The 25,469-nt window shown below is 39.5% G+C and overlaps 1 protein-coding gene across 1 annotated transcript in view; it reads left to right on the top strand.

Annotated features, from left to right (window-relative positions):
* Nucleotides 1-10,858: 10,858 nt before the first annotated feature.
* LOC145977773 (arylsulfatase B-like) overlaps nt 10,859-25,469 on the top strand; it is a 135,078-nt gene continuing 120,467 nt past the window's right edge. The window contains exons 1-2 of the mRNA XM_083110090.1: nt 10,859-10,888; nt 11,118-11,277. Coding sequence (XP_082966216.1) covers nt 10,859-10,888; nt 11,118-11,277 — 190 coding nt within the window. The remainder of the gene's footprint in view (nt 10,889-11,117; nt 11,278-25,469) is intronic.

Raw genomic sequence — 25,469 nt, 5'->3', positions numbered from 1 at the left:
TTCAGAGTGGCAAATATTTAACTCTATTAATTCTTGAATTTTATTTTAGGTTAGGCATATTCAACGAATTCTTTTTTGATTACAATGCAACAATATTTTACATTTCAACGTTTTCGTAGTCGTCTAAACGTTTGAGAAAACCTTTTTTTTTTGGTTACCGAGATGATAGAAGAAGAAGAGAGAAAATGATTGAATAATTTTGAGAACTTCTTAATATTGGACAGTGTAACCACTATGTTGTCGATGGAAACGAGGCAAGAACAACATTACCACTATGCTATCGGGGTGAACGGCATTTTTCCATTATCATTTGTGTCCACACACAAAACTTCGTGTCTGTCTGCATCCATACCTAGATCGAGAAATTCGAACCATGCCTCAGCCCCTTGTAACTTATTTAATTCTTTACACTCATCAAAATATGTGCTTAATAAAATGCCTCAATCGCACGAGCTATGGCATCCTCTGTAAGCATCCAAGCAACCACATGTATAAATTATAGTCTCCCACACATAATGCTCTTTCATGTCCAAATAGATTCGCTTCCTCCACCATCAGGGCAGTGGGAGCTCGTGTACCATGAGGGGTTGAATAGACCTAAAAAAATCGGTTGGGATGGGAAAAAAAATGGATAGAGATCTTTCTCAGATCAGAATAGGCTTGTATTTGCTGTCCTCGGGTTTAAGAAGCCTAGTTAGTTAGTTGGTTGTTTCCCCCTGCACCATTTCAATTTTTGAATAATCACTTGTTAGTTATGAACGCACCGTTGACATCTTGTCTGATTATTTATGTGTTTGGGTTGAGGCTCCGTATTTGCTCGCAACATTTATTTTCTTCTTTTTCTTGTTATATGATTTTTACATTAGAAACAACAGATTTCCATTAACAGTATTTCATGTTATGGAAACATTTAAGTCTATACGCCATCGGGGGTGGGATTGCAACCTACGTCATCCGACAAAAATCAGGATCGGTATTGTAACATTTAATTGCTCAGGTCATTTTTAAATATGTACAGCTATAGGTAAACATTGTAACTTGAGCCCTCAGAGTCGTAGACCGGCAAAAATACACCTCTGTTAATCGCCTCGTGTGGGGAAGAGGGACAATTGTAGTTGTTGGTGTAATGCACTTCGAAGCAGACGTGCCCCACTTTTTCAATTTCATCAAAACAACCATTATTCATCCTCATCGTTGCCATTAGCCAAAATAGCCTCGCGTTACAATTTTCGTAGTAATCTCCGTTCGCCCCTTGGCTTTTCGTAGATTAACAAAAATCGTCTGAAGTTTGAACTCTCCATACTGTTGCAAGCTGTTTTTGTGATTGTCCGCCTCGATTATTCAAAATACCTCATGTTCGCATATTCAAATACACACAAGTGAAGGGGGTTCATATCACATCAGTGATTTTAAATTGTATTCTCGGGGCCATGCACACATTTCCTAACATTGTTGATTTGTTGTCGATGAGTTGTGCAGGTACAGCTGTGAAGTTGTTAATAAGACCCAACACAGACAAGTCCCCCCATCATTGCTTTTCGACATAGTTGTTGACTATCAGTATATCAGTATAGAATAACATGGTGCCATTTTTCTGTTTCTGTTTGCCAACAAAGCAAATCTACAGGCCACAGGTTCGAGAAACAAGACATTTTTTAAAAATTCTCCTGCGCATAACATGGACCACCTATAGCAATGATATAATATAGATCGATTTTAACAAATATAATTCAAAATTATGTAGTGAGATTTTGGTTTAGTATTTAATCACAACAGCAAAACAAACTTCACAACAGAAGTTAAGTGCATTTTGCATACATGCAGAAACATAAATTTACGCCCCCGAGGTGGTTGTTGGAAGACTATATACAATATGACACACCGCCCCATTCTTTACAATAATAAAAATATTGAATAAGTAAGCAGTGGAGTAAAATCCTTTGTTTCATTTTGATGTAAACAAAAATTATAGTAAGTATAGTATAAAGTAAGCTCCGGTCCCATCTGGAGACTGCAAAACTGATATGTATGTCTATTCAGAAAAACCCAAAAGTTTTAACATCCATGCACATTACCGTACTGTGGCTGTTGCGCCCCACACCCATGTGTAATATTTTATTTCTCTTGTTGGCTGAACGCGAAGATGCTCGAGACTGCTTTCAAAAATTATTTTCGGCCTCGCTTCACGATACAGCCGTATGCATGTAAAACTAGTATATCACACACAGGCAGAGGGGCAAAAAATAACATTTCTCTCTTTCCCTCGCTTTTGCCCATCTTCCAGTGTTCGTCTAGATAGCGTGACTAGCAAAAATATTGAAATCGAAATAAGAATTATCCGTTATGGTCTCCCCCCCTTCTTTGCATGCATGTTGCGCTGACATGTAAATAAGCGCTATGCTTTAATAAAAAAAAAACAACCATTGTACAACTGTATAGGTCCTCGTCCATCTCATGCCAGGGACTGGGTATATCTTGTGTACAGTTTATAGTGGCATCATATTCCTTCACCAGATATCAAACTCGAGAGACTTGCAAGACAGCTCAGGTTATAACTTACTACGAGGTCTGTTTTTTTAAAAAAATAATAATCGTCAGTCCATATGACAATGCTTGCTGTTTAACTAACAGTATTCGAATCTCTGAGGGGCCGGGGCATTCCACATTTACCTTTGCTAGAAAGCGCAGTGCAATAAATATTCTTTTTAAGTTATGCAATAATTTTGACATTATATTCATGTCCATTCCCCAAGACTAGATTTATATACACAACCAACTCGCTCTTGCAATATATTATCTGATGCAACATTGTGAAAGGTTCTCGTATGTTCGCGAAACAGGAAATACACGTCATAGCTTCCGTGAATCGAAAGCAAGGTTACTGGGGGCACGCAAAATACCGTAAGAAGAATTATATATTCCAAATGCAGGCATCATCATTTTTCTCTTGCACAAATAGAATAATCGGGCTGAATTTCCAGTCTAAAACCACCATGTTCTGGCAGCAAGTATCAAAAACCTGTGGTAATTTTATTATATGATAAGAGGTGAGTGAAATGGTTGTTGCAAGTTATCTTTTAAACCCAGTACGTGTGTAGGAAAAACTGCGTATAAGCTGTATCACACTCTCTCTGTCTGTGTGTCAGGTGGTCGTGTCGTTCGCTAGTTGTATGTCACAGCTTAACCCGTACTAGGTAATATTTTTACATGAGGTAAGTTGGCATACTCTAGTAGGGTATATGTTTCAAGCCTCTAGCTGTAGAGCCTATTTGCAAAAAAAATAAGTTTGGTAACACCCCTCGTCGAAAGCAGCTCAAACAGTGTTGCTAGCTGTAGGTTAATTTTCCCCGTTATACAATTGCAAGAGGTGAGTTGCTTATAGCCTATCTGGAAGGCTTGGTGTGTGTGTGTCCATGGCTTATGTCGTAGGTTAATAAAATTTGCAATAGATCTTGTATGTGTTGGCAACCGTCAGCCCTTACATGTGATATAGCAGCCTTACTTATTGTAAGACATAGTGTATATGTATGAGTGGGGGAGGTTAGTTTAGTTCACGATAGATCGACCTGTCACGCTATGACCAATTTCTGCTTTTGAGTCACCTGTAAGGCTATATGTGGGTAGGTGAAAAAGCTTAGTTTAATTCACGATAAATCACACTTTAAATTTGCTCACTCTCTCTGTGTCTGTGTGTCAGGTGGTCGTGTCGATCGCTAGTTGTATGTCACAGATTAACCTAGGTAATATTAACTGTACTTCAAAAAATAAAATTGTATGTATCTCATGTCGAACTAGAAACAAAAAAATCAAACATTAAGCATGCATGCAGATTAATTAAGCTGTAAATTTAAAATTTGGCCTCCCCCAAATCGCATTTCATACATACATACATGTAGAGGACCCGTGGCCCACCTCCCAAGAGGTTTGGTTAGCATGCAATAGATCAGTATGCTAGAAAATACAGAGAAGAAGAAAAAAAAAAGAAGAAGAGGAAGCATTAACACTGCACCGCCGGTTAGCATCATTAATTCTTCTTCTTCATTTTACTGCATACTTATCATCTTAGAAGGCTACGCTGTCAACTCCTATTTGTAGGTTAGCCTCGCCTCTGAAATATCATATGGCAATTTTTTTAAAAAACAAAAAATTTGTGAAGCAATCAGATGCTGTCAAAACATCAAAAACACATACACACACACTAGAAAAAAAAGCATGCAACTTTATTTGTAACACACACATATTCTCCATCTTCATCAAGAAAATATTATAATAAACATAATTATTTTTATCTATATCTCACAATAAAACTCTATATCCAAAAATATCACAACATCAAATAACACTAGAGTCGTTAGTACACGTTGCATGCATTACGGAGGTCCTCTGTAGAGTTTTATAGAAGTTTGAGAAAAAAAAAACACGTGAAACTCTACAGAGGTGCGGTTGTAGATAACCGCAGCCGTTAGAAAACCTTTACTTTTTTGGCTGGGCACCACGCACCCTCGCGAGGTTATAGGGGGCCAGGCATTCTAAAAAACAACAATTATTATTTTGTTTGTTTGTTTGCGTCACAATACAGGCACACGCACACGTATGTATAACACATCGTGTTTCCCCCGAGAGAGAGGTTTACAAAAATCACGATATACGGAGTTGGAAAATTACGATATGGCGCATTCGCTCGTTACTGTTGCCAGCCATAAATCTCTCTCTCTCTCTCTTCATCTTACACCAACGTTGGCATCTCTATTTTTTTTTAGTTGCAAGTAAATTGCCAACACACTCTAGTTAATAAAGCTACATATTATACACACACACACGCACACACATACTGCGCTACCATCCATCCATCCATCTCTCTCTTTTACGGCAGTGCCCGCTTTCCTTGTTTAGTATATGTAGGTTGGCAAAATTGCTTTATGCACTGTAAAGCAAACCTCAAGCAAAGTTGCCAGCCCCTTGCTTTAGGCTAGGTTAGACAAAATAAGCTGTAGGTAGGCTGTCGGCCGTTTAACTCTTCCCTCCCTCTCTTCTCTCCTCTCTCTTTTTTTGTAAAAAACCATGGCAAAAATACCAGTAGGTTGGCAACCTTGCTTTATGCACTGTAAAACAAGCCTCAAGCAAGGTTGCCAGCTCCTTGCTTTAGGTTAGGTTAGACCAAGACAAAAACCTTGGTGATTTTTTTCGAGTAGGTGTTGGCAACACTGCAAGCCCCACTTCCGGTTGCAGAACTCTCAAGCAAGATTGCCAGCTCCTTGCTTTAGGTTAGGTTAGACCAAAAAAAACCTTGGTGATTTTTTCGAGTAAGAAGTTGGCAACACTGCGAGCCCCCTGAGCCCCACTTCCGGTTTGTGAACTCTCAAGCAAAATTGCCAGCTCCTTGCTGTTTTAGGTTAGGTTAGACCAAAAACCTTGGTGATTTTTTCGAATAAGCGGTTGGCAACACGGCGAGCCCCACCGAGCCCCAATAGAAGGCGTTGAATTCTCTAAACTGCACTACTACAAAATGATATCAAATTTATTGAAACACCCGGTATGTAGTGAAAAGTAAATAAAAGCATTCTTGTTTTTAAAACACACTTTTTGAACCCTTGCAATACATGTCCACATGAAACCTCCCTGATTTCAAATTACAAAGGAGAGCAAACTATTCGACATAGAGTCTTGCAGTTTGCAGCATCATGTAAAGCAGCTTAAAAAGTTATTATTATTATTATTATTATTATTATTTTTTAAGTGCACTTCTACTTGGGCTCCTTTCTGAACCTTAAAATATCTAGCCGATACTCAATTTCTACCCGCTGTCAACCTGACTATCGGTTCACGTTCCCAGTGGCTTGGAACAAGTTGTGATACCAAGCCTTAATTGTATTTACGTCTGGTGGCTCCCGTTCAAACGCACGTCTGAAATGTCTTCGGGCCGAAATTGTCGACTTCGTTTCAGCATACCACACCACGCACTGCAATCTCTCTTGTGCTGTCGTCATCGTTGCTAATTACTCACCACCTAGAAACAAAGAATTGCTTTACATGATGCCGCAAACATCAAGCTTCTATGTCGAATAGCTTCTTCACAACTGCAATTTGAAATCAGGGAGGTTTCACGTGGACACCCTGTATAATTAATTACAATGAAATCTAATGTTACATACATAAGCGCACCATTGATTTATCACCACCACTTTCTCACACACCTGACTGATATACTCTCGCCGGCCCCCGTGGCGGAGTGGTTAGTACATCGCGCTACGATGGCAGAGATAACGGCCTGCGTATGGATGTTTGTAAGTGTCCATTAATCAATTTCATCATATCATCGCCCATCCCAATCTTCGCAAATTAGCCAAAAGTGGCACAAAAAAGTAAAGTAAAATAAAGCAAATCAATCAAATATACTCAACAACACCCACATTATCCCTTTGTAGGAACTGTGAAAGTCCCTTGTTTTATCCGGCCCTCTGGATTACTTCCTGCCTTAATACTTCAAATCTCTCCTTTCACCTCACCCTGGGTGCCAAGCGAGCAGATTATATTTGCGCCGGAATTACAAAAGGGTGGGGGGGGGGGGTTCACATAACAATTTATATTTTTAGTCCCTGGTTCGTTACACATGTACAGCAAGTGAATAAATATTTGGTTTAAAATGGACAGTACCGTAGTTCTTGGAATCATAACATTTCTAGTAGGATATATTGGTTATTATACGTTGTTATATATTTACATACTGCTTCCATGTGTGCATTTACATAATCAACCAATTTCCTAAATTCAACATAATTGCGCACCTATGGCTTACACCATCGGCACTTCCTTTACCGCAGGGTTAGCATAACTATCTCTGCGGGCCTACCCTCGGCTTAAATGATATTCCGTTCATAACAAATGCGTTTCCTTACGGCCTTACTCTTTTTTATGGGCATCAATTATTCAATACGGAAATATCCACATATTCAAAGCTTTTTCTAAAAGGGGACTTGGGACAGCAACAGGGGTTTGGCTTACACCAAATGCTACATTATTATATTAAGTCTAGTCACCAAAGGTGGACTAAACTTGGGGAGACGTTCCTCTTCGTCGATCAATGGGGAAACACTATTTTTCGCTAAAGCCCACTGGCTTTTTTTTTTATAGTCGGGGTAAACGTCCCTGGACGTGGACCCCGTAGCGTTGGAAAAATTCCACTGTAACGGTCTTTGTAAGACAGCTAGCTCCCCCAACCGGGAAGATAAAAAACAGGGGAATCTAATATCCAGTAAAGCACAATCCAATAAGCACATACACTTACATCCAGTAATAACATAAAAGTACACTCATGGAAACATATTACTTAACCCTACACCTTGTAGCTGGCCAGCAATTAATTAATACAATATACACAACCAGTAATGGTCAAGCCGACCATTACATAGTTCCCCCCTTCAAGAGGAACAAGAAAAATATATATATACTCAAACAAGATCACCATATTTATAAAATCTTTCAACACAACACACACAACACACACTAAAAAAATTCATAGTCATTAGTTCATTCACTTTATCACATTGTCCACAATGTTCACAGATTCACCAAGCTTCCTCTTCCTCGTGAAGTCCACCACTGAAGTATCCTCTCTAGGATGAAGTCTTCCTGGCAGCATCTTCCCCGAAGTAGGTGTCATCTGATTCCTGGTTTGACTCTCCACCGAGTCCTTGGTTTGACTCCCAACTGAGTCCTTGGTTCAACTCTCAACCGAGTCATGGTTCGACTCTCGAACCTAAATCCGCAATGTGTCTTTCTGTTTACAACTTGGAGACACGCAAATAAATAAACTGTGTTGTGTGAATGAAGAACATGGGGCTAAGTTATATACAAATGAAAACTAAATAAAAATAACAAATAAAAGAAGATCGGCGGTCGGCTATTGTGACAGCTGGGGCTGCTGGCTAGCCGGCCAGACGGTAGTCTTCCTAACCCTCATTAGGAGTTATCGCGTGGCTCCCCTTTGCTTTCCGCTGTCCCTGTACCTCAGAGGCAAAGGCTGGTGGTTTATGTGAGGACAACTGGCCTGGTTCACCTTCCACAATCGGACAATCCTTCCCATTCTCTGCTCTGAAAGTATTTTCTTTAATCCTTCCAGACATTAAACATGGACCTGAGCGTTCCGTTTCAAGTTCACCATTAACGCCACGCGATCTGCCAGATATAGTGGGCTCTTTCAGCCACACCTTCTCTCCAATGACAAATTTACATGGCTTACGTTTGATCTCGTTCCTTTCATCCTGGAACACCTGAAGTAAGGCTGGGCTCGTTTTCTTACATTTCAGTCTCACTTCTTTCTTCATTTCGCTGGAAACTGCACAGGGAACGTAACTTCTGACGTAGTGAGCGATATCTCGTGTCATTCCAAGCCACGAATATTTCTCCCTGACTTTCGACAAAGTTTTCTGCTTCCCATTGTGTCCTGCAAATTCAGAATCGTGATGTGACGTTAATATTTGAGATTTCAAACTCAACGGGACCCATATCTTGGCTGTTCCCTTAGAATCTTGCTTGCAGACTATCCTCCTGCACAAAACTTCCTCCTCATCCAAAAACGACTGATTGGCCAACTTAGCAACTTTCTCCTTATACTTCCTACTCCCAGAGAAATGCTTTCCCTTCAGTTGCTTCATTATATGAGATAACAAACTGTCTCTCATTTGCTCTGAATCAAGCGATGAAGTTTTTTGTAGCCTCTCAGAATCAAGTAATTCATCCTTTTCATTGTCCTCTAATGCAAAAGGCAACAATGATAATGAATGGTTCTTCTCTTCCGTAGAAATGGAATTTTTTCGAGGAAATTTGTTTTCCCTTACTATTCCCTTCCTCTGTTTCCTCTTTACCTCATTCGAGATTTTCAGGGAGCATAATGCACCAGCGTTTCCAGTCTTCTGAAGTTGGAGTCCTTTGGAATCCACTGATTGGCCCGTATCCTCATTCATTGACTTCCGGCTATTCTCTTGTGCTTGTGTGTTGCCTACTTCCAGGCGCGAGTGGTCTGACGAGTTATCCCTTTCCTGTACCTCGTTATTCCTCTGCATAACTGTAACAGTGAATTCTCGTTTACATGCACGCTTCCAGAACGTGTAAACGACGTCGCTATCCTTGAACGACCATCCGTTCTCCTCAATGTGCAAAATTATCCCACTCTGCCTCAAAAAATCCCTCCCAACGATTATGTCACGGAAACAATTTTCAAGGATGATAAATTTATGCTTAAATTTCATGTTATTAATACAAACAGTAGCATACATCTCGCCAACTGATGTAACGCTGCCCACAGCTAATGAAATGTTCCATTTTCTCGTCTTCATGAACGTGTTTCCATCCCTCTCTAACAACTTGGCAGTTTCCAAACTTAGGGTAGAGGCTGAGGCTCCCGTATCTGCAAATAATACAAAGTGCTTGTTGTTAATCCAACATTGAATGAAAGGTTCGAGGTCTTTGCTGAAAACAGCCTTCTTCATTCAAAAAACGGCCTTTGTTTCTGCGTTTTCCCCCGGCGGGCGACAGAAGGTTTATTTGGGGGCGCTGTTGACCTCCCTTTCCAGGAGGTTGGCTTGTTTTATTGCTCTGTTTACATTCTTCTAACTTGTGCCCCTGAGAATGACCTTCCAACAAATTGCTTTTGCAGAATTTTTATTGCTCCTTGCTTGTAAAAAGGTTGCGTCAAATGAGGGTCTCTTTTGCCCAGTCCCGTGGCGTGACTTTTTAAAAAGTGTTACCGGCTATCAGTACGACAATTATGCCTGCTAGACGTTATTACACCCACCCACCCTTTCGGTACAGAAAACATATCTTCGAGCTAGATATTTGTTCATTTCTTTCTTGTTTTGCAATCCGCACAGTGATTTAGCCACAGACACTCCTAGAAAGAACTACCACGAAAATCCAATGAATAGTGGTAGAACCTTGCCAATTCTTCATCTCTCTCCGTTTCTTTGCAATGAAATGCGAAGGAGAAGAAAAAGAACCACACTTTTCTTAGGTCAGTTTGACGTTTGTGTGGTGAGCAGTGAGCAGACGACAGAACTCCGCTCCTTCGTGGAAGGGAGACCCAGCTGTACGTACTACTGTTGCCAACTTAGTATTTTGGAGCAAGGTTTGTGCAAATCACGAATCACACCAAGGAACTATATTTTCGTCTATTACCTAACTGGTCTCAGTTGTAGTTCAATCCAGCCTTGGCTCTGCAGTTGCTTCACAGAAATTGTATTCCTATTTTAGGCGGGATTTAGCTCTTTTCTGCCAATCCGATGTGGCAACACTGGCTGCTCCGTTAGGTCTGAACGGCAACAGGGCCCCTTAACAGGCATATGAATAACCCCGTAGCACACTATGCCCCAAAGTCCTTCCCCGCTCTTTCCCTGCATTGGCGCCGTCTTCTCCCTTGTTGCCTCTTCAGGTTAGCGGAACGGCCTGCCTCTTCGCTTCCGTCGGCTGCAGAAAAAATGTCTTAGGCAATATCTACTCGACGGCAACGGTATTCATTAACGTATTTAAAAATGTTGTCATTTAATTGAAACAACTTTTTAATTCTTTACATTTTGCTGTTACCTGCGGTAACACCGGCTACATGCACGCCACGCCTCTGCGTTTGCCCTACGGTCGCATCACCGCCAATGCCCCTTCTTAGTAAACTTGGATTCAGGGAATTTAACAGGAGCTGGTCACTTCCCCTCTTTCTTCGCTAGTTCGCGAGGTCAAGGCCAAATGTTTTACCCCTGTTCTTTGTGAGGTGTCCTCTTCAGAGTTGCAAACTCCAGAAAAAGATAATTCCGTCTCACCGGCGAGCGGTGAAAAATAAAGCCTTTCTGAATACAACCTCCTCTGAGCAATGGCTGCTTCAGATTCCAATTCCTTCAAGGTATGAAATTGCATTTGCAAATAATTGTATTAATTGTTAAAAAATAATTTGATTTTTGTATTATGTGTACAAATACTTTTAGCAAAGAACATATTCTATATCCTGACGTGACATGCCTGTGTGCGTACCAGCCACATGCATAACGAACCCAGTCAGAAAAATGTCTTAAATTGAATGTTGTTAAGTAGCACATTTCTGTATTTAAAAGTGACATAGGACTTACTTCTAGGGATTTAACGACGTCGGCTTTCACGGATCAGACGAAATTCCTACTCCAAATATTGATGCCTTGTGTTACGGAGGAATTATTCTCAATAATCACTATGTACAGCCGATATGTACTCCTTCCAGAGCGGCCCTCATGACGGGAAAATACCCAATGCATTTAGGTATGTAAAAATCCTATTATAATTAAATATATGTGATATTTGTGTAATTTCCTTGTATAAACGAGCATTCATTACACGCACACTCACACACGCACGCATATGCAGAGAGAGAGGGGGGGAGGCAGATATAACGAAAAAGATAGCAATTCTTCAGTAGTGGATTCCTCATGCGTAGAGAAGGAAAAAGTTGATGGCAACATGGAGCCGGAAATGCGCAATTTCTAAGTAATATGACATGAAAATACTTGGCGGTCATAATTAAAACTACCCTGCTCAAAAGCTTCTGAAGCCCGTTGGAAGAGCCGGCACTAACATATGGCGCTGAAAGATGAGATGATGCATAGGGTACGTCATCCTGCTGTTGAATCAATGATCACGATGCCTTACGCTTCCAAAGGGCCGTAAACGTTGACACATTGCTGCACTGACAGAAACTAAAAATAAAGTTTTTCATGTCCGTCTTCCAGTTGTTGTTATTTCAGTGCCACATTACATTTTTCCTCAGTAACATTTTTGTCGTTAGTGCGTCGATTTCGGGGCTAGAAACGTTCAAAATAGCCCGTTTTGACGCCTTATGCTGGCAACCCAACCAAACCTATTTGATCGTATCTGTGACGTACCTTCTTGTCGAGAAACGGGGCATGCCAGTGCTACAAGAAACATACGAATTATGGGGAAAATAACAAACTACCAGCCACATATGTGCTGTAAAACGAAGCGAAAGCACCCTGCAAAGCAACAGTAAGTACACAAACTCTACGAAAAATGGTGGGAAAACAACATAGGAAGTGGTTACATAGGATTTCATATTAGCCTACAAATCTCGTTAACAGGTTGACATTACAGGTTAGTCCATCCACTTGTCCTTGTGGTACTAGTTGTCTCTGTGATGCAACTGTCAACTGCTTAGTTTATAACATAATGCACGTTAATAATTTTCTCTGGTTAAAAAGAATGTTCTTTCTCTTTGCTATACTACTTTCGATTCCTTTCCTGTATTAGTTTTTCTATTCCTAAGAAAGCAAATTTTCTCCGCTATATCAATTCTATTCTGTCATATTATTATGTTTACTTCAGGGTTGAGCTTTTCGGCTCTATACAGTTTCTCAACATTTTTTCCCCTTATATAACCACTTTGGAGAAATTCTACCATTTCGTTTATTATTCTGGTAAGGCCTATTCACTTAGGATGCTATATCATCAGCAAAACGGAGGCTAATTTTACTACCTTGTAGATTAATTTAACTTCAATATCCAATTTATATTCCTTTCTTTGCTTACAGGATGCACAAGTAGAAAATTCATCGTGAGAGAGAACGTTCTTCTCTGAGACCTCTCTCTATTACTTCCGCTTTCCCGTTAGTACACTTTGTTCGTTTTTTGTCTGGCTTCTGTGTGAATAGAATTCAGTAGAAGTCTTCTGTCTTTAGAGCTGATTCATGCTTTTTATTTTAAAATTTGGGACATCATGCTCCAATTTTGGATGTCTACTGCTTTCTCAAAGTTTACGTAGGCTACAAATGTTTCCTCAACCTTCCTAACCCTGCATTTAATCAATAATTGCAAACAGCTTTTATGTTGCAGTCTTCCGTATAAATCCGAACTGCTCTTCTGAAAACATTTTGTGTAATTTTTGTTCCATACTTCTACATATAATCCTTGTCTGTATTTTTGATGCAATATACAGGGTGTACACGATGAACCTCTGCCATTTTGAAGTCATGCGAAATTAAAACGAACATACGAGTCATTCCATGCCAAATCAACACAGATATGTGCAATTTCCAACCTGACCATCTCCGATTTTCATGAAATTTGGGGAGTTGAAACTATGAATGGAACTTAGTAACTATGAAAATTTTTAGTTTCGTGCGTCTTGTAATTGTTCAATTATTCAAGGTCAAAGTTAGCATAAATTGCTCTTTTTGAGCCCGCTTAGCTATACAAAATCTGCTGTAACTCCGCCCCTATTTTGCCTAGGAAGCGCAAATAAAGCTTATCGTACAGGGAATTAAACAAGCTTTCCAGTGATATATAACAAGCCTACCTTTGGGTAAAAATATAATTCTGTCACGTGACCTTGATCTTTGACCTTTAATATCTCAAAACATGTCATCCATCATCAAAAATCGTGAAAAAAATATATTTGGTCCCTCATACCATACTCTAAAACATATCAAAAAGTCATTCTGGGACTGCAATGGGATCAGAAGATACAAAATAATATGTGTAACTATGTGACTGATAATAGCCTCATTATATGAACTATGACGAGTCAAACGTAACTTAACAACCCCTACAAAATGTAAAGGAGTTATCCTGGGTATAATTGGAATGAAATAGGCTAGGCACAGGGAGATCCCTAGCCGGGTGTGTCAGGCGCAGGTCCGGCATATTGTTGATCGCCATATTGAATTCAAAACAAAAATTTCAAAGGAAAGGGGGTGATGTGATATATCAAATCAGGCTAGAATTTCACGAGAAATGAAGTGACGAAATTTTTCCAACATATATTTAACCAACAAAAAGTTATTACTGCATGCTTGTAACCATTTTCTCCTTTTCGAGGTGTTAAGAACAAAGCATTAGAATGCTCCTAACGTGTTAGGAACTCATCGAGATCACGCTGACATCTTGGGAGAGAAAGAAGTATACGCACCATTGCAAATGATTATAATCAACGACATTCACCAAATAGTTGAATAGTGAAGAAGATTGGGAAAAGTATCTCAAACAATTACGTGCCACTTCCTTTGGAATGAAAAATTCTTCAGTGTCGAGGCTAATTTTTATCTTCACAGTGAAGTTAATAAAAATAATATGCAATACCTGTGATTTGCCCAGCCGAATGGTTGTTGCTGGTAAGCTAATGATGTAATATAGTGTATAGAGAACTAGAATGGTTGGTCCACATTCAACAACGGAACCTTAAATAGTGAGGGCTTCTTGGATTTGTTAAGTGAAGAGGTTTTTCATCCTTGTTTATGGGATATGGCACTTTTCCAGAGTTTTGAAACAGGACAGAGTGTGACCACACTATGCGGACATTGTGGCAATTTCTTCATGGTAAAGTTCCAGGTAGATTGATGGGCAAACAGGGATCTATTAAAAGGCCTGCACATTCCCCAGATCTAACATCTTAGGAGGACTTTTACCTTCAGAAATATTTGAAGAAAACGGTGCATGCACTAAAAGTCCGTGATATTGACCATCTGAGAGAAGGCATAGTTGCTGCTGGCGATGTTGTTGCACCTGCTACATTGCCAAATTTTCTATGTGAGTGTGAGAGACGTCAACGAGTTTGCTCACAGGAACATTGACAACATTATAATGTGCGTATATCGTAAATGAAAGATATGCGTATAACGTTTTGCTGGCTAAAGATACGTTGGAAAAACCTTCGTCACTTCATTTATCGTGTAATTCTAGCCTGATTTCCCCTTTCCTTTGAAATTTTTGCGTTGAATTGAATATGGCGGTCAACAATATGCCGGACCTGCGCTTGACACACACGGGTAGGGATCTCCCTGTAATATAATAATAATCCGTTGCGCAACAGCCCATGAAGAGCCTAGGCATACCTACCGACTGCCGATCTCCCTCCCACGCTTTCCTTCGTCACCTCTAAGCGTGGAGATCTTCAACCAGTATTGGAATAGTCGGGGGGTCAGCCCGACGTATCCCCAGCCGTTATAGTAGGTCTTCTCGACCGGATTACGCTCACTCACTCGGAGCTCCCCAATTTCCTCACGATGGTGGGTTGCCACCGGCCCTATACGCAGGCCGAATAAATTCCGACCAGAGCCGGACCTATTTCTTTCATGACCAATTATACTCAGGATAACTCCTTTACATTTTGTAGGGGTTGTTAAGTTACATTTGACTCGTCATAGTTCATATAATGGGGCTTTTATCAGTCACGTACGAGTAGTTACACATATTATTTTGTATCTTCTGATCCCATTGCAGTCCCAGAATGACTTTTTGATATGTTTTAGAGTATGGTATGAGGGACCAAATATATTTTTTTCACGATTTTTGATGATGGATGACATGTTTTGAGATATTAAAGGTCAAAGATCAAGGTCACGTGACAGAATTATATTTTTATCCAAAGGTAGACTTGTTATATATCACTGGAAAGCTTGTTTAATTCCCTGTACAATAAGCTTTATTTGCGCTTCCCAGGCGAAATAGGGGCGGAGTTACAGCAGATTTAGTATAGCTAAGCGGGCTCAAAAAGGTCAATTTATGCTAACTTTGACCTTGAATAATTAACAATTACAAGACGCACGAAACTAAAAATTTTCATAGTTACTAAGTTCCATTCATAGTTTCAACTCCCCAAATTTCATGAAAATCGGAGATGGTCAGGTTGTGGGCTGTGTTGATTTCATATGGAATGACTCATACCTGAAATCTTTACGTAAATTTATTGTAATGAGCAACTCAAAAAGTTTCTTACAAATAATTACCACACTTCCATGTGAGCACCTGTCCAGCCAGTATTCCACTTCGCAACACGTGCGCTGCAGCACGTCGTCAGAAATGGTATCAATGGCAGCAGGGACGTCGGAACCGGGGGGGGGGGGGCAGGGTGGGGCGGCTTGGCCCCCGCTCATCAACGAGGGAGGGCAAGATAGTATTTTTGCCCCCCCGGCCGCGCGTTATATTTTTCCAACTTATGTTTCGTTTTGAAAAAAAATGGAGAAATATTCTTGCACTAGTTAAATGAACATGGACTCAAGTTTTCGGTACCAGCAAGAAGTAAGTGACAGGAAGATCCATTTGCAGATAAGAATCCCAGCCGCGTCTCAGCAAATCAATAGTAACGTGCAATTATCGCCGTAGGAATTCGCTGCTTCCGTTTCCAGTTTTCTTTGAACCTTCCAGGTGTGGTCGGTGTGAAACAATAAACCTAGCGTACCCCGGTGGAAACGAGGGGCAGAGAATTTTAAATCTCTTCTTTTCCATCTATAACTACATTGCACTGACGCAAGGCCTCCAAATCAGGGGAGGAAGGTGAGCCTTCTAGGTAAAAAGTTAAAGGTGGAAAACATTCGAGGCGAATGCCAGACGATGCGGTGGTTTAGTCGGTAGGGCTTCTGACTCCCACGCGGAGACCCAGGTTCGATTTCCGGGGTGAGTGATCTAAGGTAGGAATTTTTCCGCCCTTGTCCCCGCATAAATCGACTCCGCAGCCGGAGCTTGATGCTGATCTCACCAGCTATGAACATGACGTCTAAAACAAAGAGTAAACTTTAAATAAATCTAAATGGCCAAGAAATAAAAGTTAATCTCTTGGTTGTTCCGCCTCTACACAGTGCTTCCAGTATTGCCTGATGTGAAGAAACCACAGAGGAAGCGTAAGATTGTCTTTTTGCTCCCCGCTTCCTCCCAGTTACGCTCTAAAAAATGAGACTACATGTATTTCGAGTTATCTTGGTTTTTAAGAATGTTTGGAAAAACATTTTTGCACTAGATTTGTGAACGTGCACTCAAGTTTCCGTTAACAGCAAGAAGCACGCGACATCGCAGTCAGGTCTCTGCAAACCAATTATCCCCGTTGGAATTACCTGCTTCTGTTTCCAGTTTTACTTTGAAACCTGCCAGGTTTTGTACCTGCAAGTGTGCTCACATTTAACAATACACCGGGGAAGGGGGACAGAGTACAGCTTAACATTTAAACGAGCTTCATCGGCCATGAGAAAGGGTGCACCTTGTAAGTTCTTGGAAATCCAAGTCTTGGCTAATCTCCCCTTCGCTTTCCAAATTTAGACTTGGTCAGACGATACAGTCATTGTTTGTTCAGAGTAGAATAACTGCAGAAGGCGTTTTTCGGCATTTACTCTGCAAATTGTAGTGATGAGTTTGGATTTCCTTCCGCACCAAGGATACAACTGTGCATATATACGTGTAAATCATTTGCAGAAAGTATACGGACTGCAAGGTCGCGTCGGAAGATCACTGCACTGCACTAGTCGCCTGATGTAGAATCAAAATACTGATAAGTTTTACTTCTCTCCTTACGTTTTCTTTACTAATTTACATTTTCTGAGTGAAAGAACAGGAAAAGACGAGACTAGAGACAGACAAGTATCGTTTCCATATACAATCAATTCTCTGCCCTTTCGGGCTTGAACGCTGCTAACCATGGAATGTACAAACTTTTATTAAAAGTTTACTCTTTGTTTCAAACGTCATGTTCGGGGCTGATGGCGTATTTTTTGACCTCAGAGAGAGGTAACAACATTTATTCTTATATGATCGATATTTTAGACTAACCGGGGGGCGGGGACGATTGCCCCTCTCACCTTCAGTCTTAGGTTCGTTCTTCTCTCAAATCTGAAACATATGAGAAGGTCCATTGATCTGAAAAGACATGTAAAGTTCAGACTGATTTCATTCAAATGCAATACTAGGTACCTAACTGCAATGATAATTACAGATCAAAATATCTCATTTTAAAGCTGTTGACGTAGCGTGGCGACTTACCCCATATTTGACACCTCAGCCCTCTCCAACCATGCACTATATTTGAAAGTCTTCGTTGAAAAAAACATTAGACTAGCAAATGCTCTAAAATTACTGATAGTTTCATTTCTTAATCTCAATCTCTAAATAGAAGTCTGAGATTTCAAAATATCAGTAAATTAAATACTGGCACTGCACTCAGAAGCCGTAATTTCAACTGATGAAGAAGAACTATTATTACGAGGCGCACTCCCATTTCCATTGTCTTCATTTATCTTCTTCTTTGGTCTCTCTGTATCCAACTCCTTACCACTATCGGTGTTTGTGATCTTTATTACAAATCTGTCCATATTCAATGTCTGAACAGACGACAGCCACATGAAATCAACAAGCTAAGAATGGTAACTGTAGCAGGATATGGCCTCGTTGTCGAAATCTTTAACCACACATGTTTTGATCGAAGGAAGAACCGCAATATTTAATCTACAAAAGACCTTGTAAACAATCCTCACGTTTCGAAAAGTTACGATAGCAGAACTTCAACAAAGAGACATTTCAGTATAACTTAAGCGCCTTGAATAACGTAGTGTGGAAAACGACTCAAGAAATGGTTCCCGAGACGGATGACAACATAGATGGCAGTGTGATCAGTACGGCTTCTAATTTTCTTATGAAAGTAATCCGACTTAGTTAGTTTTTGGAATATATTGTGTAGATTTGTTTGCCTTGAAAGGCGGTACGTGAATTGATTGAAACAGTTATATTTGTGGAGTGATTTGCAGTCACCAAATGCCATTAATTTGGAAAGAAAAGTAAAATAAAATTAATAAATAAATAGCATGCTTAAAGAACACAAGAAGAAACATCACAATGTGATTCCGGACGTCAGGTGTTGGATTGTGTACTAGAGTTTATTTTTCTATGTTATTAGAATATAAATAGTATCCTGAGAGATATTTCATACCGAGCCGACAAACCACAAGTGTCGCTTGGAAGCGAGCAATCGGTAATCAATCAATGCAGCCTTTCGAACCGTAGGGACACAAGCTCAGTTTCCTCAATGAGATTTTAGACCAAAGCTACATGCGACAAACGATACGGATATTTCACACCAAAGCGACACGAGTCCTTCGGTCCAAGGCAACTTTCATACCGAAGCGACACGCGACACACGTCGCTTGGAAACGAGCCAATCAAAAGCAACATTTCACATCGTAGCTGCATGACGGGCAGCACAGGTCAGCGTTCGGTTGGTGAAATCCTCAAGCGATAAGTGTCGCGTGCCGCTTGTCGCTTTGGTGCGCAATCTCCCTAAAGCAAGACGCTCATTGCATCATGCATGCGCAAAAAAAACCCACGGAAACATGTTGCAAGCTATTGAGGAAATGGCCCAGTTTGAGCGACACACAAGCGACAAAGCGACACGTGTGGCTTACTTATCGTGTCGCCTAGATCTGTTGTTGTAACGTGCGGTTTATCGTGTCGCCTAGATCTGTTGTTGTAACGTGCGGTTTATCGTGTCGCCTACATCTGTTGTTCGCATAATTAGCATCAAACGCTTGCTAATAGACTGAAGGCACCATGTTGCTTGTCACTTAGTTGGGAACTTCCCCTGTGGCGCGTCGCTTCGGTCTCAGCACCCTTCCTTTAAGAAATACGCGTATAATCTAAATGTCCTTCAGGTATTCATTGACTTTACAAAGGCATATGATTCAGTTGAAAAACATAGTGTTAGTCGAGTTTGGAAAATTACCTAAGAAGCTTGTTAATATGACAAAAGTATGCAGTAATGAAACAATATAAAATTCGTGTGAGTATTAATATGTCTGACAAATTTACAATTCAGGTTGGGTTAAGACAAGGAGATGCACTATCTCCATTGCTCTTTCATTTTGTCATAGAATATGCTGTGAGGAAAGTAAAAGAACCAAATCAAGGTCTAAAATTAAATGGTCTTACTCAGTTGTTAGCATGTGCAGATGATGTAGAGACTTGCTAGGGGATGATGTAAATACAATTAAGAATAATGTAAAAATATTTTTCAAAGCAGCTAAAGAGATAGATTTAGAATTTAGCAAATTGAAAACTAAATATATGCTTACAGATCGAAACCAAATGTTGGGTAATAATAAATTTTTTATTATTGTTGATAACAACTTCTTTGAATCAGTTTCCAAATTCAATACTAACAAATTAAAATCATATGGCTAAGAGGAAATAAAAGGCAGGCTTGATTCTGGAAAGAGTGCAACTTTTCACTTCATAAAATCTAAGAACAAAGTTAAAATATGCAAACAGTAATTTTGCCTGTAGTATTATATGGTCCCTTAAATTAAACGAAGAACATAAATTAAGAGTATTTGAAAATAAGATCCTTAGGAAAATATTTGGACCTAAAAGGGATGAGGAGACAGGTGAGTGGAGAAGGTTACATAATTTAAAAACTGCAGAATTTGTATTCCTGTGAAGATATTATTAAAATAATTAAATCAAGAATACTTGGGTGGGCAAGCCATGTTGCACGAACGGAAGAGTAATGAAGAGTTGGGATTCTTGATGGGAAACCTAATGGTAAGAGACCTGTAGGAAGACCAAGACGAAGATGGAGGGATAACGTTGAGATGGGCCTAAAGGAAATCGGTAAGGATGGAAAAGATTGGATTGTCCAGGATAGGGACACCCGGATACGTTTTAAAATACCTTATTTTCTATTTGGTGTATTTTTATCTTTCGTGGCATCATCCGCATTTCCCTTCTCTTAAGGTGTTGATGGATTTGCTTAGTAGTCATCTCCGGTAGGTCTGATGGACATGCTGACTAACAACATGGGTGAATATGACGACAATGACTGGAGAGAGGCAACTGTCCATCCAATCATTAAAATATCTTGATGTATGTACAAAATTCAAAGATTTTTCTTCGTTCAGCTGAAGACGAAATGTTCTACATAATCACAATATAGTCATTATTGCAATTAACAAGGAATTCATTTATATATTTCGTATTTTTACTTAAGAGCGATAAACAGAACACGCTGAAAGTTAAAACCTTAAATTCTAGAAGGCTAGTCAGTTTCCAAGTCGTTGTTCCTTTTTCATCACCGATTGTATATAGACTCTTATTCGGCGGAATAAAGAGCTACGTGAACCATGGAAGCATGTGAGTCAATGTATGCGATGGTGCCACGTTCCACGTATATCTATATTCCGCTGAATAAAAATCTGCAGAAAATCTGATTAGCAATGTGAATTGACAATGATAATCGATTTTAAGAACAGATGCAAAGAGCATCGAAACAAAACGAAAATTGTATTTTTAGGACTACAATACCAAGGAAACGTTGTTTCGCAAAATTGATAAGAACAGCCTTTTGACAATTTTTTAAAATCTGAAAATTAAGAACCGAGTTAAAAACATTTCTGCCTGTACCGTACTAAAATTTCAACACCATCGGAGAACCATTTTTTTAATATAGAATTTGAAAGAGAACGATCGTTTGCAAACCTCCAAAAAAAAAACGGCCATTTCTTTGTTCTCACAACGTTAAAAAATATAAGACATGCTAAAAAATGCTTAGCATAGATTCACGTAGAATTGAACAAGCTAAATTTTGATGTAAACTCGTTTTTATGTAGGTCTACTGATGATTTTTTTTTATTGGAGTTCAAACTAGAGTATCTATAATTTTTAATCCGACAGTGCTTAATCTACTGTGTTTCATGGCATTCCTCGTCAATTTTTTCACCCTGCAATTTCGCAAATTGAATTATGTGAATTTTTCCCAGATATCTCAGGGGACCAAGTGCCCTACCTGCCCCCTCCCCGTCAGTGGTACCATTGCCTGTAAGAATGCAGTGCTACGCGTAGAAAGGTTAACATTTGAGTGAGTTACAGTCCACGTAGCTACGATGATCAATTTTGACGAATTTCTTGAGTCCACATTGCCTTCTACGAAATGTAAACTGTTTGTTACTTCAGTCACGAAGCGCGTTTCCATTGAACAATGTGTGCATTCCATCTCCACGTGACAGAGATAAGGACACACCGCTTCAAACTGTAGGTCCAGTCTCGATTAGCCTTTATGTGCATAAAGTGGACTTAAAAGAAACTGAACTGAATCTTCATTGCTACAGAATGGTTAATTTCCTATTGAATTGACATAATATCTTACGTAATTGGACATTATCCATCAACTATTATTTTACCTTAAAAATATTCGAGATTACAGTATATAGGGTAGTAGGTAAAATTATGGAGAATAGATAATGTGCAATTGATATTATATGCTACAAAAATACACTGTCGGTAACATCCAGAGAAATATTGATATTCACTTGTTAGCTGGACTCCTTGCTGTAGTAGGGGAGACGGTTGTATGTACCATGGAATAATTTTTACACTTTATTTTCTTTAAATTTTAGGTATTGACTGGTTTCCGTTAAAAAAAAATACTAGCAATATCTATTCAAGATTTCTTTACAACTTCCTGTTTGTATTTTGCTGTTTTACAATCCTAATAAGGATAAAATAAATAAAATGTAATGACATGTAAAGTGTTCCATGGTGCATGAAGTTGTGTGTTCCAATGTACACGAGGACGCGCATTTCAACAAATATGGCTGCCTTAGCTACAGGTTACAAGAAATTACTAAAGTTACCATACGTATTTACTGACCATATGATAAGGAACACGCTGTACATGATTACTGTCACAAACACGATTGCTTTTCTTGGTTAGAACACGAATTACAACCAATAAAATATTGACTTTTGGCACTGATAAATTTGATTCGTCCAGAGAATTTACGCTTTGTAACAAAACAAAGTAGAACTACTGTCAGCGCTACTTATCGACATTCTCTACAACTTAGTTGAGTTTGAGGCTGCTATGTGGCAGCAATAATCAGAACCAGTAAATGTTCCAAGGTCACTATGCTCAAGGTACAACAGTCTCCCCTACCTTTTGTCAATATAAAAGACTAGGTAATAAATTAAAATGTCTTAATAAATCTTGACATTGTGATAAGGACAGCTGACAGTTTGGTCTTTCTGCTGGCATATAATATCTTCAAGACTAGTCAACTTCAGCAAGTGGGTTTATCACTGACCATTTTAACAATGCTACACAGTTTGTTGGGAAAATATATAAGTACACAAATTTCCTTATGACCGACAACGGACCCGTTAAGTACCACACTTTTTATTTTGATTTTATTGATGGAAATTCTGAATGAAAATGTTAAGGGGTTATTTTAAAGCGATCTACAAAGTAATAAAAAAAAATACCTGTCACCAGTTTCGTGTAAATAACTGCCCTAAAAATAGGACGCTGGCATAAGAGGGTATCACGCTCAACACATGGACCTTTTCTGACAAGATCGAAGATTAAATATGTTTCACAGCTTGGACAAATGTTTTAAAATAACACCTAAGTTATTCGCTTATGTCATTTCACACACAAGATACATATACATTTTTCATTTTTTTTGTAGTAGGGGGGTAAGTACATATTTTGACCTCTGCTTAATTATATTATGTGATTAGGTGTGAAACAGTGTTTGCACAGTGTTACCTGACATTTCTCACAAAATGTTAGGGGTTTAGATGTGCAGTTCTTCTGTCTTTGGCACCTTCTCTGTTTATCTCTCCGCCCAACATAATGCCAAATGCCATCATCCTTGATATCTGGCAGGGGGAGTGTGATGAATTTTTGTTGGTCTTCGCGATGTAGATGGACGTCCTGCTTTCAAATATGCTACAGCAACGCTTATTTTGTATTCCAACAAGTCCATTCCTGATTGTGATACATTTCTGCATACTATCCATGCATTTACAACTGCCTGTCAAGCATTCTTGTAAAAAGACAATACAATTTTGTACGTCGAACTGAAACATTGTATTTCCCCACAAGCCAGTCGTGGTGACCAACGCCACCCATGAATGTGTCTTTATGCCATGTGGTTGAGTTTGTACCTACAGTAACACATTTATTAGCATGCCACTCGACGAAAAGTATGTATCCTTTCACATCAAAATAGTAGTCAACTGTGCCCTTTGCATCTTTACTCAACTCTATTGAATCCTTCAAGGGACACTTACTAAAGTTCCGCCTGGCCAGGTACCGGCGTGGAGACCGCCTTTATGGCAGTGAGCCTGTGTTGTCGCCTTTACCTGCGAAGGAACTCGCGGTCAAACACTCAATTAGACCCATCGCTTTTGCAAGAGCCGAGAACGTTAAAATTCCCCCTCCACAAAGCAGCCAGTAGAGAAACAGGATTTTGTCAAAATAATCGTTGTGCCCTGTGATTGCCCACGGTTAGTACGCTGTCCCAACTGTAAGTCAACTCTGCCTCAACGTAGACCTACCAGTAGCTCTAAAGCCTTTGGCTCGCATGTGAACAAGTATGTCTCTGCTTGTAAATAAATTATCAAAAAATTCCCAGGGACTTTTGGCTCTTGAACTGGATCCAACATATTGAGCTCAACACGGGAACCCAAAACTAAGCCTTCTTTCTCATTGTGTGCTACGTAATGATATCAAAATCCAATCAGTATCTATTTGCACCACACAAAGCCCACACCTTACATCCAAATCGAATTGGTTTGCCCCGAATGAATTGCTTCGGTTCGTGGCGGACATAATATTGTACGATCATTTCATCAACTGACAAACATTTCTCAAATATAGGCCACCTTCCAAATCTCTCGTTCAGAGCATCCACCAGTGGAAGGAATTTGAATCACCACGCTGTTCTTCAGATTTGTCAGCTACATCTGGATCAAAGAAAATACCCTGCATTTCACTTGCTGCAAGTTCCTTTCGAAACATGTCGCCAAAGGTCAGTGGCGTAAGCAGGATTTTTGGGAGATGGGCTGGAATTGTAAAGGTGGATAGTACATAGAAGCTATCCAGGGGGACGATGTACACCATAAGATATTTCGTACATTTATCAAAAATGGCAATCGAGTGTAATTTTCAGGGGGGTTGCATTTACCATTCTGTTTTGTCCCAAGCTTTTCACCTTTTTATTTGAAAATGTTAATTTCCTCAAAATTTTGGAAATGGGCTGTAGCCCCATCAGCCCCCTCTGCGTACGCCAATGCCAAAGGTAAGACAGATAACAGACACTGCAGCATGCAAGCTGCTACCTCCTCACTCATTAAAATCACAACTGGGACGTATATGGAGTTACTGCTTTATCTTCTGCTGGAACGAAGCTATAGACATCTGTGAGGAAAAAGATACCTTTTAGTTCCAGCGTCCTAAAAATAGGACAACAAAGATCATTACCATTCAAAACGGACATAAATAATTTGACTTTGAGATATTCTTCATTTAACTCCTCTGAAGACCATTTCTAAGTAAAATATAGCATTGTTACATGTTCACTGCATTTTGTTTGCAAACTACATGAATCAAACTGATAGTGCGACATGGCGCTAATATTGCTTCGAAATAATTATATGTAAACTATGCTGTACTCATCACAAATAGTTACCTATAATTATGGACAATACTCAAACAATTACTGATTCAAAAGCTAAGTTTTACATTTAGAAAAAAAAAAAAACAGAAATTAACTGTCCTCTTTATAGGACGCTGGTAGATAATGTTTTTACTTCCAACCCAATACATTTGTTTTGTTCTCATTGACAATAAATTTTGAAAATATCTACATTTAAATAATGTAGTTATTGATAATACGGAATTTAATTAT

The sequence above is a fragment of the Lepisma saccharinum genome, chromosome 1 (assembly GCF_977018435.1).
Source record: "Lepisma saccharinum chromosome 1, izLepSacc3.1, whole genome shotgun sequence".
In the NCBI taxonomy this organism is placed as follows: domain Eukaryota; kingdom Metazoa; phylum Arthropoda; class Insecta; order Zygentoma; family Lepismatidae; genus Lepisma; species Lepisma saccharinum.
This window is presented reverse-complemented; position numbering and strand designations above follow the sequence as displayed.